The sequence below is a fragment of the Pongo pygmaeus genome, chromosome 1 (genome assembly GCF_028885625.2).
Source record: "Pongo pygmaeus isolate AG05252 chromosome 1, NHGRI_mPonPyg2-v2.0_pri, whole genome shotgun sequence".
Lineage (NCBI taxonomy): Eukaryota > Metazoa > Chordata > Mammalia > Primates > Hominidae > Pongo > Pongo pygmaeus.
In genome coordinates, this window is record NC_072373.2 from 218,413,759 (window position 1) to 218,429,342 (window position 15,584).

At 46.1% G+C, this 15,584-nt stretch overlaps 1 protein-coding gene across 1 annotated transcript; it reads right to left on the bottom strand.

Moving 5' to 3' along the window:
• Positions 1 to 2,225: 2,225 nt before the first annotated feature.
• Positions 2,226 to 4,979, bottom strand: PRAMEF1 (PRAME family member 1). Its single transcript, XM_054447585.1, is given in 3 exon segments — positions 2,226 to 2,784; positions 3,718 to 4,296; positions 4,693 to 4,979. Coding segments are annotated over 3 exon segments (1,425 nt in total).
• Between the last annotated feature and the right edge of the window lie 10,605 nt (positions 4,980 to 15,584).

A 15,584-nucleotide genomic window follows, 5' to 3' on the forward strand; every position in this document is an offset into this window, starting at 1 on the left:
AATGAACGAGGCACAGCTCAAGCAGTTTCCATGGTTGTCACTGGAGTACACGGTGTTGTCCGAAATCTTGGAAATGCCAGGAACTGCAGAACCACCAAAAGGGAATCACAGCCCTGGCTCAGGAAGCTCCCACATCTGGGCTCCTGAAAGAGTAGTAGCTCTTCTCTTTTTCTCTTCACCTACAATTTGGTGAGCAAGGGGCATGTTTCAGCTTTGTTTGTGTTACTGCTCTTTTAGCCTCACTATTAGGCGGGTCTGGAGTTCTTGTCTTGTGACCAGGAGGAATGAAATATGCAGACAAGTAGAGAGTGAGCAAGATAAAGAGGACCTTTATTGAGCAATAGAACAGGGGGAACGGGGGAGCTCCTGGGCCCTCGAGAGCACTGGGGGACCTTGTTTGATAACTGCAACCTGGGCAACTTCAGTTGTGCCTTTGGAGCTACTGCCCTGCCAACTCAGGAGGACCAGGACTCCCTCTTGTTCCAGGCTCCCATCAGCTCTGAAGTGTGTGCAGCCTCGGCTTTGCCCTCTCTCTGTGTTTCCCCGCAGAGGTGACAGGAGAGATGCAGGTTCACAGCAGCTCTGGCCAACCCTGCACAAACAAATCTGAAGCTCCTGGTTTAATGAACCCCAACTGCACTTTGGTCCAGGAGCTTGCATGCTAACAGCACACAGTGGGGAGTGAGGTCGAGGCTGTGGTGGAGACTGCAGACCTGGGAGCAGATCCTGTTTAGCCATGAGAGGGTATGGGTGGCACAGCTGGCTGCCTCAGGGACATGGGGCACAGGCCTGGCCTCACAACCCTGCCAAGAGGTGGTGCCTTTAGGAGTGGATCATGGTCCACAGGCCCAGCAATCGGAAGCGTCAGGCTCTGTGGTCACACCTATTGGGGGCAGATCTTGGAAACGCAGCCTCAGGAGGATTCACACAGAACTTCTTTTTAGACCTAGGAACTTGATACTGTTAGCAGGGTGGGCACACAGTTGATGCATAGCTGGCCAGGTCATTGAACTTGGTGCCATTTCTGCTTCCCAACTCGGGGCCCTGGAGCATGGCCCCAACTCTGCCTTCTGAACCTGACAACCACACTTCATGTGCAAGCACGGCACCACCCCAAGCCCATCTTCTCCTCAGGGCCCCTTTCTACCCGTGCCTTTGTGCCCGACAGAGCTGCTCACCACAGGCGAAAAAGTATGAAAATCAGATGACTAAAGAGAAGTAAAGGCTGGGTGCAGACCACTCGCACACCTGTAATCCCAGCACTTTGGGAGGCCAAGGTTGGCGGATCACTCAAAGCCAGGAACTCAAGACCAGCCTGGTCAACATGGCAAAACCCCATCTCTACTAAAAGTACAAAAATTAGCAGGCTTGGTGGCACGTGCCTGTACTCCCAGCTACTTGAGTGGTTGAAGCATGAGAATCACTTGAGCCCCGAAGGAAAGGATTGCAGTGATCCCAGATTGCACCACTGCACTCCAGCATGAATGACAAAGCGAGATTTTTGTCTCTAAAAGTAAAAAAAAATAATGAAAAAAAAGAACAAGAATGGGTGGGAATTACTCAAAATGGTCTAATTTTATTTGGTTGCTATGATGTTCCGCAGCTGAACCTCAATCACAGACAAATTAGTGCCTCGTTATTTTTCCATGAGTAACTCAATAACTACAGACTTCTGATGTATAAATCCCTAAAACAAGTAAATCAATCACAGAGAACACCAGAAAGTTTTCATTGAGGTTCTCTATTTCTGATATCTCTTGGTGACCATCCTTGCAGGGATAACATTCTCATCACTGTAGAACTTTAGCTTCTCTTTCTGACTCTGTAGGACACAGGTCCCTGAAGGTCTCATTGACTCCACCTCAACATTTTCCTCCAGTCTTGCCCCCTGCTGTTATGTTTCTTTCCCTCACACTGAGCACCTGTCTGAAACAGAGCTCTGTGCTTCCTTTAAGTTGTACACGTGGCCTGGGCACAGTCGCTCATGCATGTAATCCCAGCACATCAGGAGGCCGAGGCAGGAGAATACCATGCACCCAGCACTTTGAGACCAGCTGGGGCAACATAGTGAAACACTGTCTCAAATTTTTTTAATAAAAATTTTGGAATTATTAAAAATGGGAATAAGAAAATAGAAAAATAACTTGCACCTACACACTAGATTTTAGTGTCCAAGTGCCTGGAAGAGAACTTCAGGTGTATCTACCTGACTAGGCACGCCTTCCCTAGCAGCAAAGATGGAGCTCCAGTTCCTCAGACGGTGATGAGCCACAGGAAGGGCAGGGGGTGGGACCAATGAAGATCCTCTTGGGCTGCCTGACTTCCCTCAGTGTACACATCAGCTCAGCCCGAAGTGGGGTGAAGATCTCCCAATCGACACCAACCAAGGAATTCAAACTCTCCTCAGGGGCAGGATACGTCTCCAGGCTTAACTTGCTCAGCCCACTGGTGTGGCGCAGCAGGTCCTTCAGAGCGTCCATAGACATGCAATTTCTGCCAAAGTAGAAGGTGGTGAGCTGGGAGCAGCGGCTCAGGCCAGGCAGGATGGCATTGAGTTGGGAGTAGTGGATGTGACAGTCCTCCAAGATGAGGGTCTTGAGAGTGGCCGCAACTTTCTCTAGCAGAGCTCCGAGGGGTTCAAGACTGATGCGGAACAGCAGCACGAAGCTGAGATTCAGATGCTTTAGGTAACCGAGTCTTGGGTACTGGTAGAGACACTTCAAGTCCTCTTCCAATAGGTAGCCACAAGTTAATTACAAGTTCTCCAAGGGCATCTGGAGGCACCTGGGGAGATCAAGAAGTTAGTTCTGGGCAATGGTACCAGTTAGATGAAGGTAGTAGGGAATAACCTCAAGGAAAATGCCGGCTTCAACCAAATACAAGTTTGTTCCCACCATCTGATGATGGTCGGCATGCAAGTTGCTGCATGTTGAGGACTCCGATCATTCAGGGGCTGTCCCATTTTAGCCTCAGCCCTTTCACCATTGCTTGTGTAATTGGTCCAAGGCCACAAAATCTCTAAAGCCTTTTTGCTTCATCTTTTAGCAGAAAACTTCATCTCTGGGCCACAGGTACCCGGTGGGAGATGTGCACAAAGAACTCAACTCAGCAAGGTCTAGGGACATCAGCTAGGGCTACCTGCTGGCAGGGGATCCCTGACATGCCTGCATCTGCAAACCACCTAAAATTTGTTACCACTCTCACGCCTACTCCTTCACCCGCCATCCCAGAAGCATGCACTTCCCATGTCAATTGACTTTCCTGGAGTTCAAAACAACCTTTTACAGACAGGAAATTAGAGACAGGATCATTCATGATCACTAAGCTGGTGAGGACAGAGCTTCTGCTGTGAAATGCACAGGTTTGATGTGCTTTCCTTCCTTTCATACCCTCCTCTGTTATATCTTTGACATCATATCTACTTGAAACATACTTTGTAACAAGAAATTCACATGTGCACCCTCAGTAGAGCTGAAACCCCCACTAACTAGCTTGTACATGATGTCCCTCTCTAGCCTCTACCGCAGGTGACCCTGCTGCCTTTATTGGAGCCACTCCACATGGAGCACTGAATGGGACAATGTGTTGACATTCTGGTGTCCCCTTCATTGTGACATCGCCACTGGCTGGCACACAGTACAAGCCTTCTAGTGTTTGCTGTAACAAAAAAAAAGGCTGCACTGTGGTCTGCAGAGAAAGTGCACGATCCTTTCTCACCTGATCAGCTGTTCGAGGTACCCGCTGAAGAATGTGACCATATTTATCTTAAGCAACTGGAGGTGTTCCAGCCTGGGGAACACAGAGCTGATTTTGGCAACTAAGCATTTCTCAAGGTCATTGTCTGACGTGTAATGATGGTACCTGGAGAAAACGAGTTTGCGAAGATTCTTCATCTCCTTCAGGTAACAATGAAGCTTTCTTATCAGATGTGGCCAGGACATGTTGCAAATTTCCAGCTCCTGAATACTATTCAGGTGGATTATTTTCAATGACTTTCTGAGATATGTAATCGGCGTTAGATAATTCACCAAACTACCGCAGCACAGGTGTACTAAACCTCTCCATTGGTAAACCCACTGGAAGAGGTAACTCAGGCATTCATCCTGGGGTATTTCCTTGAGGCAGATGTCTATGAGCACCTTCAAGGGCTGGTGCTCTCCTGTCCTTGGACAGTCCTCTGCTCTCTGCATCTTACTCATGGCCTCTGGGGAGTAGGACAGGGCCCTGGATCCAGACCATATGGCCCAGAAATTCTCATCAACGTGCCGCAAATCCAGCACATGAAGTTTCCACCTCCTGTGGGTAAAGTAAAGAAGATGCTCAGAATTTAGAAGGACCCATCCCTGACCTTTGCTTTCATTCTCATCCCATAAATCAGCTGCTCCTGTCCTCAGTGCTCCCTGTTCTTTCTGTCTTTTCTTGGTCCCTTTTCCCTTCCAATTCTGACTGGTCCCCACTTCTATTCTCTTTACCTTCCACTGGGAAAAGGCAGTTTTCTGTTCCCACAGTGGACCCTGTATGGTGAGCAATCCACTCCCTGAGGATCTGGACAATGGCCAAAGCCTCCCTGAGCTTCCTCACCAGCACCATCAGAAGACTCTGGGCCACCCTTGAGCTACTTCTCCACCAGACCCTGCTGTTCTTTCCCTGGGCACCTGAGCCCCATCTACCAGCCTTCCTGGGTCACCTCACCTGGGGCGAACCTTCCGTGTAAGCAGCATATGAAGCCCTTCCAGCAATGCTTTTAAGGTCTCCAGATGAAGCGTCTTCATCAGCAATCCCAGAGGGAGGTGGGTGAAGGGCCAGGCCTGCACCATCACCATCAGAGTCTGGAAGTGTCTCCTGCTGAAGGCCTCCATGAAGAGTGGGAGATAGAGCACCCTGGGCAGCTCCTCCACGGCAGAGATGGCCAAGGGCTTGTCTCTCAGGAGGCTCTGCCCCGCCAGCTCCAGGAGTCTGGGTGGGACCTGGATGCTCATCCTGATGGATCTGCAAGGAAAAACTCCAGAAGACAAATCCAGGGAAAATGCATCACTCTCAGGCCAAACACGATCACCGCATCTTCTCCTAGGGCCAATATCATTGCTCTGGTAGAGGTAGAAAAATTACCACTTTACCCCAGTTCCACTCTGCACTTGGTGGCCACAGGTCTATATTTCTGCTTCTAGTGGCACCAGGAAGAATGTCTTCCAAACATCAAGGAGGGAGGGGTCAAAGGGACCACTGGCTTATTAATTTTCATCCATTGCTCCACTGAATCCCAGAACCACCGGGAAGTGTCACTGAGGATCCTGAAAGCCAAGCTCTACCTCTGAGGAAACATTTGTCACTTACCACCCTAAAGCAATGAGAATGAGAGTGTCCTATGGCCCCAGATAGCCTACATTTTCAGTTCACGCAATTCACATGCTGGGGGAACACCAAAAGGATCCCCTAAAATCGATGCCATTATTTTTAATTTTGAAAAATTTCAACCCAGGAAGGACTGGGTGCTGTGGCTCATGTCTGTAATCCCAGCACCCCAAGGCAGGCAGATCACTTGAGGTTAGGAGTTTGAGAACAGCCGGGCTTACATAATGAAACCCTTTCTCTACTAAATATAAAAAAAGTACGAATCATTTGACTCCAGAAGGCAGAGGGTGCAGTGAGCCAAGATCGCACCACTGCACTCCAGCCTGGGCAACCGAGTTAGACTCTGTCTCAAAAAAAATTTTTTTAATTAATTAATTAAAATGTTAGCCAGGTGCGGTGGTGTAGTCCTGTAATCCTAACTACTCTGGAGGCAGAGGAAGAACTATCACTTGAACCCCGGAGGCAGATTTTTCAGTGAGCCGAGCTCAGGGCCCTGCACTCCAGCCTGGGTGACAGAGTGAGACTCCATCTCAGAACAAAAGAAAAAGATTAACCAGAAACTGTAAAAGCTGAGGTCAGGAGTTTGAGACCAGCATGGCCAACATGGTGAAACCCTGTGTCTACTGAAAATACAAAAATTAGCTGGGCATGATGGCGAGTGCCTGTAACCCCTGCTACTCAGGAGGTTGAGGCAGGAAAATCGCTTGAACCCAGGAGGCAGGGGTTGCAGTGGATGGAGATTAAACCAGGACACTCCAGCCTGGGTGACAAAAGAGAAACTCCATCAAAAATAAATAAATAAATATCCAGAAACTGTAAAAGTGGTATGATGCTATTCTAGAGCATTCTAAGATGAAGGTTCCAATACACATTGCTTCTGCATATTCACAATTACCCACTTTTGGACGGATCCTAGGGGTAAAGATAAATCCCATGATCAGAGTAAAACTGTACTCTTGAGATTGGTGTGTGGGATATCTTTAAGGATTTTATGAAAATGAAAGCACACTTGGAGAATCACAATAACACTAAATCTGTAATTAACAATAACACTAAGTCTGTGACTGTAATTGAAGGTCACAAAAACAAATAACTGCAAATGTCAAGAAATAAAAATTCATCTAACTCATCATTTTAATATCTTTTTTTTTAAAAAACTGTTTCAATAAGAATTTTAAAATGACAGAAACCAAGCACAAATCACAATTTGAGGGATGAAGACAAAACTACATTTAGAGGAAAAATGAAAGCATAAATCTGTTCACCTGACAAAACAGACAGGAAAATATTCTGTGCCATCTTGGGCTGCGTGTCACCATCCCTGACTGGCTGGCTGCAGATCAGATGGGCATGACCCTACGAAGGTGGTGACTTACCAGAGCTGGACTCACTTTGCAGAGCTCTGGGACCTCTCAGAGAACCAAGCAGTACCTCCAGGCACCCGGGCTGTGCATCTCTTCTGTGTACCCTCAGGAGCTTTTACTGACCTTTCTAAGCATACCCTTCCCCTCTCAATCACCAGCTTCCAGTCAGAAAGTGATACCTGATTAGATCTTGTAGTTCCACCCAGTTAATCCTGATCGAGTTTTCAGCTTTCTTCTAATTGATTGAATTAGACACATTTATGAAAGTGAAAGAATCATGACAAGTGTACAGATATGAAAGTGTGCAGATACATTTATGAAAGTGAAAGAATCAATCATAGGGTAAAAGTCCAAAACTCATTTGTTCATTTATTCCCCAAACACTGATGAAGTTTGGCTAATATATAACTTTCATAGTGATGCAGGGAAGGGGTTAATCTGTTCCTGATATTAGACAGAAAAAAACAAAACCTGAAGGTGTCCTTATTGGAGGATGTTTGGCCACATCAAAATTATCAAAACGTTTCAGAGTTAAACAGCTTGAAGAAGATAGTGATGTCATTCCTAAGAAAACAGAATAAAAAGCTGTGTATATTGAATGGTCACCAGGGTTTTATGCTATCTAACATAGCAGATCATATGCACATTCAGGTAGAAGAAAGGAACCACTGAGGATGTGATCCATCTCAAGACTAAAGTCAAGGCTTCACTGAAGGAAATCAGGACAAAGTGACTAAGTGGGGACTGAGAAGAATGGGACTAGGTGTTGTAATGGGACCCTGGAAAGGAACCAAGACAATATAAAACATGGCAGTTATCTTGTGGGCATCTAGATGGCAGGACTGAAAGTCTTTTGTCTAGATTGAGTTTATTGATTGATTGATTGATTTTGAGACAGGGCCTCGATCTGTCATCCAGGCTGGAGTGCAGTGGCATGATTTTGGCTCACTGAAGCCTCGAGCTTCCAGGTTCAAGCGATTCTCCCACCTCTGCCTCCCGAGTACCTGGGATTACAGGTGTGCTCTACCCAACCCCACTAATTTTCGTATTTTTAGTCGAGATAGGATTTCACCATGTTGGCCCGGCTGGTCTTGAACTCTTGACCTCAAGTGATCTGCCCACCTTGGCCTCCCAAAGTGCTAGGATTACAAGCCTGAGCCACCTCACCCAGGCTAGATTGAGTTCAGAAATTAAAAGCGGAATCATCAAAAGAGATAGTGCAGACTCTTAAACCATAACATTGGCTTTAAGAGAACACAAGGCAGGTACAGTCTTGGCCCTACTAGAAGGTAAAGTGTGTCTACCCACAAAAATGATGGGCTCCTCTCAGAAAACCAGCTTGGAAAGATGGAATCTGAGAATGTGAGCTGGAGCAGAGGCCAGAGAGAAGATTGGGGCCAGACCTGGGAAGGGAGACTTTCCCAAGCTGGAAGCCACCCAGGTAGAAACTGTGGGCTCTACAGGATGTGAGAGAGAAATGAAGCAGGGTCCATATGTCCCTGTCATGGTTCTATCATCTGGAAACCTTTCCTTTAGACTCTGGGATCTTCCCACAGTGGAACATTTCCCAGCAACCATTGGCCCCAGTCATTTTCCAGGACCCTTCATCCAAATCCTAATCTCACCAACTCCGTTCCTACTCTAGTTTGATAATTTATGTTTCCTCCTTCTTAGAGTCCTTTCCTGTCACTAATATTGAACACAGAGATTCTTATCAGAGTGTCACCATTAGGCCTACAAAGAAAACTCAGGGCCGGGAGCGGTGTCTCACACCTGTAATCTCAGCACTTTAGCAGGCCAAGGTGGGTGGATCACGAGGTCAGGAGATCAAGACCATCCTGGGCTAATACGGTGAAACTCCATCTCTACTAAAAATACAAAAAATTAGCTAAGCATTGTGGCAGGTGCCTGTAATCCCAGCTATTCAGGAGGCTGAGGCAGGAGAATCATTTGAACCCGGGAGGCAGAGGTTGCAGTGAGCCAAGATGGCACCACTGCACTCCAGCCTTGGGGACAGAGCAAGACTCGGAAGGAAGGAAGGAATGAAGGAAGGAAGAGAAGGAGGGAGGGAGGGAGGGAGGGAGGAAGGAAGGAATAAAACTCAGTCTCAGCACTTTGGAAAGCCGAGACAGGCAGAGTGCTAGAGCTCAGGAGTTTGAGATGAACATGGGCAATGTGGTGAAACCCTGTCTCTAATAAAAATACAAAATATTAGCCGGGGGTGGCAGTGTGCACCTGTAGGCCAATCTCCTCCAGAAGTTGAGGTGGGAGGATCACCTGAGCACGGGGCTTCTCCTTCCCAGGCTGTTGCTTTGTAAACCTGAGGCTGAAGGTGAGCTCAGCACTAAGAATGGTTGTGAGAATCTCTGTTGACTGGGCACCCACGAGGCACAACAGATGACTGGTACCTTTCATCCGGGAGCTCTCCTTCACAGAGAATCTAAGGCATGTTGCTATTTTCCCCATTTTTAACCTGGTAAACCTGAGACTTGGCCAGACAGAGAAACCTGTCCATGTTCTGGCAGCAAATGATTAGCAGACCCTTCAGGTGAGGGGCTCAGAGGAACCCCCAAGGGGTTCAATGACCTAAATGTTGAAAAGAACTGACTGAGAGACTTTCCCTTCCTGCCTATTTCAGGGGGCCCAGAAACACCCCCAGGACCCCAGCGAGAATCCTGCACTTGGGAACTTTTCTACCATGTCCTGTCGCCTGTTCTTCTCAAGGTGTTCATCCGCTGCCCAGCTCAGAGCAGCCTTCAAAGCCCATCTCAGGAAATGTCCTGACCTATTCTCCAGTCCCACAATCCACACTGGGATTCCAAAGCTCCTATGAGGCCCTTCCTCAAGTTCTCTAGAATATTCCTGAGCCTCTGTTTTCTCCCCCAGCCTAACCTGATGGGGCTGGTGTCACTTTATGCATCCCAAGGACATCAGCCCATCTCTCCTGGACTTTGGAACATGGCCACAATGCAGACAGGCCCTTACTCTGGAATAAGCAGTAATTAGGAAATTTTCCCCAATGTATATTGAGCTATTTTGGTGAACATAGCAAGGCACAAAGCAGGGAGCTCCACAGCTGCTGCTCTGGACCTAAAGAGGCACCCAGAACTTCTGGTTGGTGAGGCTGCCTGGCTTGCAGAGGGAGACCTGACTCCTCTGCTTCTCCCAAGGGTGCCAGGCTGATGGCAGAGCCTGGGACGTGTCCTGGTGCAGGAGCCATCCCTTCCCAGGCTCCCCTGGCCCAGCCTTAGAACTGACAAGGCTGCACATGGAATGCAGTGAGTCTGTTTCTGTCTGAGTCAGGTCTCTTCTTAGCTGAGGTGTCTCCCTCTGCACGTTTCTAATAGTCAAGGTCTCTGTTCTGGCCCTGCTGGGAGTGATGAAAACATGCTGTGTCTGGAGGGTGGTGATTCTTCCACAAGTAAAAACACATGTTAAAACTCATCAAACTGTACTCTTGAAATGTGTATTTTTTACTGCCAATAGATTATAGCACAATATGACTTATTTTTAAAATCTAAATGAATCAATATGCATCCATCTCAAAACCAACATCTTGTTCCTGAATAAACATTGAAGAAAGATATATGAAGGATGGCAATTATGTAAATTTTATCAGCATCCAATGTAATATCTTTTATTTAAAGACAAATATATGAAGAATATCTTTAAAACATGATGGCAATAACATAATAAACTGAAGAAAGTGGTTATCTCTGTGCAAGAAGGAAGAGACAGGGCTTCAGCAATAGGGGAGGGTTACCCATGAAGAGTTGTCTGTATCTATAAAGTTACAATAGATTTAAAAATCTCTCTAAAAAAAAGAAAGTATTAATATTTTAAATATAATAATGAGTGTGAGTGTCTCTATATTTTTGGTATTAGTCAGTATACTTTAATGTGGCTTTGTGTTTCTGTTTTTGTTTTGAAGGCAAGCTCTCATTCCACTCTATTGCCCAGGCTGGAGTGCAGGGGTACGATCATGGTTCACTGCAGGCTCAACCTCCCGAACTCAAGGCATCCTCCTATCTCAGCCTCCCATGTAGCTGGGACTACAGGTGTGCCATGCCAAGCCTGGGTTTTGGTTTTTGTTTTTTTAATTTCTTGCCTTGTTGCCAGGCTGGTCTTGAAATCCTGGGCTCAAGCAGTGTTCCCACCTCACCCTCTAAAATGGCTGAGATTACAGGAGTGAGCCACAACACCTGACCTCAAGTGTTTTTGTGTTTTATTTACAGTGTAAACAAAAATTAAAGTGACAATATGTGAGAGATTAGGACAGAGTGATAGGGAATGTGGAGAACTGTTTAGAGAAGTTTGCTATGAAGACAAAGATAAGAAATGATAGCTAGAGAATAATATGGAGGCAAACATTCTCTTTCCTTTCCTTTTGTTTCTTTCTCTAACAGGAAGATTGTGGAGAGCCCATTTATAAGTTGATGAAAACGATCAATCTAAGAGAATGAAATTGGTGACTCCAAAGAGACGGGATTGATGTGGAGAGACAACATTGAGAAGCTACAGAGCAGCTTTGGTGTGTGCAAGGATGTTTATGACCTTACGGTTGGTAATTGCAGCAAATTGGAAGAACATAGACATGGAAAAACTGGCAAAGGGTTAAGCTGTGGACCATCGATTGTATGGAATATTGTATGGAAGTCAATAAGAATAAGGATGAATCTTTAAGATCTACATGTAAGTGAATAAAAGCAAGATGATCATCAACACCACAGGAAGACACCATATCCATAAGGGAAGATGGAATCAGATGTCTCTATGTGACCATAGAATTATGTAGGAAATCTTCCAAAAAAATCTGGAAGGTTCTCTAAACTGAGCCCTCTAGATAGGAGCCTGGAATAAAAAAGAAAAGTCAGGGGAGATGCTTGCTATTAGAAGGTTTACATTGAGAATGCTGTACTATATTACTTCAGGAAAAGAAGTATAAACAACAAATGAAGTTTGAGAAATAAAAATAAAACCCTAAGCCCCCTAGCTAACTGAAAGGACTCCCTCTTGGCCAAGGGGACCCCAGAGAAACCTTAAATATGAGGTGTTGGTCATGAGGACACAGGAGGTAAAAAAGACTTGCCCCGTTGCTGATTTCAACCAACCACCTGATGCTACAGCCAGACTCCCCTCCCTTTTGTGGTCTAGCCACAACAGCTAAGCAGCATTAATGCTAAAACAGAGGTCATAAGCCTCACTGAACAGACTATGTGTGGCAAAAAGATAGCAACCTACAAATAGGACCTTAGGCCATGCCAGGCAAGGGTGAAGTCCTGCACCCCTTCATGGAAAGATTCAACTATGTTCTGACTACAACAGCATTTTCCTTTTCCCCAGCAGCTCAACCAGCACCAGCCTCTAGATAAGCCAGATGAAAACAACTGCAGCTCACCAGCCACCAGAGGCAGACCAGCTGACCCCTACTCCACAAGCCAGGACTGCAGCTGTGAATGGACAGGGGACTCACTTCAGTAACTTTCCCCTGATGAGACACTCCGAACCATGGACTAGTTCTGGCCAATTGACAGAGGCTGCCCACTGAGTGGAAAAGGGAAAGGGAAATCTTGACAGAATGTAGCTTTTTCCCCACAAGAGACAGCTGTGCAGTTCTAATTCAAAATATGGCCAAGAAATGTATTTGGGGTTAAAATCTTTTGATTTCCTGTCTTATCTGTCATGTGATGATATGCCAGAGTCAGGCTGGAAAACAAGCCACTTTATTTTATTTATTTATTTATTTATTTATTTATTTTGAGATGAGTTTTGCTATTGTTGCCCATGTTGCAGTGCAATGGTGTGATCTCGACTCACCACAACCCCCGCCTCCCGGGTTCAAGTGATTCTCATGCCTCAGCCTCCCGAGTAGCTGGGATTACAGGCATGCGCCACCATGCCCAGGTAATTTTGCATTTTTAGTAGAGATGGTGTTTCTCCATGTTGGTCAGGCTGGTCTCGAACTCCCGACCTCAGGTGATCTGCCCACCTCGGCCTCCCAAAGTGCTGGGATTATAGGTGTGAGCCACTGCTCTTGGCCTCAAGCCACTTTATATAGGGTTAAATAAACTCCCTCTGAGGGGACTTTGTGGTTTGTAGGAGGTGACTCCCCAGGCCCTTTAGATAGGAATTGGGGACCTTCATGTCCCAACTTCACCTTTGGATGTAGAGAACCTAATTATAATGCATTTAAATGTAAAGCCTCAACCACAGACTGAACCTGGGGCGTATGTGACAGGCATGTTTGCTTACTATACATGCATGCATCCCCCACCCTGTGAATTTTCACAGCTGCTCCAATAACCTGGTGAATATGCACACTTGGCAGCCAGCACGTTCAGCATAGATTCCTGGGTCACCTTCCCTCCTTCCAAGCGCTTGTCTCAGGTCCTGCCTGGAGGCCCATTTCCCAGCCTGCAGGTTGTAAGCCTTTACAAGAAATTATGCTCCCTTTTTCTAAATCTATAGACCCATGATTTTTAGTGGACATCATCGCTGTTATAAGCGAAATGGGACCTCCGATCTCTTCCTGCCGCCTCCGGAACCAACGCATCCTGCACTGGCAAGAGCCCCAGGAGCTCTTCTCAGTGGTGCCAGGGGAAGGCCTCGGGTAAGTCTTCCTGAAATCAGATTCCAGCTCTTAGGTGGAAGATCTCAGAGACCTTAATTCTTCCCAGCTGGTTCTCTCCAAACCGTTTCTGGAGGGGACCCTCTCCATCAGTTCCAGGTTTAGGGACAGAGGGGCCTTTGCTTCCCAGTTCCCTCCCAGTCCCTGTCCTGGCTCTCCAATTAGGACCTTGCAGGGAATCTCTTTGTTGGTCCTGGGTTTGAGAAGAGTCTTTCAGTTCCCTCCATGCAGACCCGATAGAAGATTTCTCTGAGGACCCCTGCCTAGCAGGGAGGCATTCAGGTCGGAATACATGGCTCTATCAGATTTGGTGAAGATGCTCGCCCTCTAGTGGTGCTTACAGGGACACCTGTGGTAGGTAAGTGCAGTTATGAGGAACCTTAGTTCCAAGGGGACAGACTCAGGCCAGTGACAGTCAGGAACCCTGGTCACTCTATGTTTAAAGACTGTGTCCTGTATTACGTGGGGGAAAATCTGTAAAAAACAGATGAAGTTCATCCATGTGATGACGGCACTGCCGTGACACACAGGAAGTGACCACGGCATCAGGAGGGCGATTTCCTCCATATTCAACGTGTTTATGTTATTGGTGGCAGCTCACGTGGACTGCCCGACATTTGCATTGTAGTGGCTGTAAACTGATGATACAGATTTCTAAGAACTATGTGGTCAATAAGCATTCACAGCCACCTGCCAGGCTCCATGCTCTGCTGTGGGACCACAGGATGACAGAGACACAGTCCCTACCCTTAAAGAAGCAATCTCTGTCTACCAGATGAGGTTGTCAAGGAAAAAAATCATTATCAAACACAACCTAGGCACGTGGTCCAGCAGCCACGCTCCTTGGCATTTACCCAAATGAGAAAACCTAAAACCTGGATGTTTTTAACCACTGCATTCACAATAGACAAAACTTAATAGGGACCAACGTGTTCTTCAGCAGATAAATGGATGAATAAACTGTGGCACATCCTGACATTGTAAATTATTAAGTTCTAAAAGACACAGAGGAAACTTAAATGCACATAACCAAGTGGAAGAAGCCAACATGAAAAGGCCACATGACATTCTGGAAAAGGCAAATCTATGGACACAGTAGAAAGCCCAGGGGTTGCCAGGAGTCAGGGTAGAGTGGGATGGATAGAAAGAGAACAGATGATCTTTTAGGGCACGGAAGCTACTCTGTGTGATGCTATAAGGGTGAATACATGTCATTATCAATTCATCAGAGTTCATAGAATATGCAACACCAACTGTGAACCCTTAATGTTACTTATGAACTTTGGGTGATAAGGATGGTTCATGTCATTCATGCATTGGAACAAATAGACCATGCTGGGGCAGGATGTTGATCCTTCAGGAGTCTGCGCTAGTGTGGGGTCATGGAGTATGTGGGAACGATCTACTTTCTGCTCAACTTCACTGTGACCTTATAACTGCTCCAAGAAAATAAATCATATTTCCCTAAAAATATTGCACTACTTCCTTCCAGCTCCAAAATTGGATACATTTAAGTATCTGTAAGTAAGAGCAATTCTTATTCATTGATCTTTAAAATTAGTTTTGAAGGTGTCATTTCATTTGAGACTCAAAACCACATTAAGCATTTTTAAAATATTGCACTACATACTTTAAAACACTAAATTCCTGTTATATGTTAAAATTTCAATTTGAATCTTAAAATGAGTTATATGTAAATCACAAATAAGTATTTATTCTCTATAAACATTTACATAACAGCAGATTTTTGGAGATACCACTCAATATCATCCTGTTTGCATCAATAAATTACACCAGATGGTCTGACCAACCAGCAGATGGCACATGAGTCTCATGGGTTGGAAATTTTTGTCTCATGATCACTAGAGATGAACTCAGTCCTGCCCCGCCCATCCCAACCTCTGCTGGCTGCTGAGGCTCTGCTGTTTGGGGGAATCACGTTTAAGTAGTGGTGGCTTGTAGAAGCTGAGTCCCATTGCCTGCCCTGGGTTCCTGCTGCCTCCCTGTTTTCAGGAATGGAAGGTGAGGTTGAAAGATGAAGAATGCTGAGACTTCTATTAGGAGGGGAAAAAATATAACAAGATGTATGTATTGAGCTATTCATTCCAAGTCCTGGCCCCATTCCAGGCCCCATTCCAAGTCCTGACCGTACACCATCTCATTGGGTCCTACAACAGTCTCATAGGGTGGTGACATCATCATCTTCATTTTACAGGGAAACTGAACCTCTTGGCTGTTTC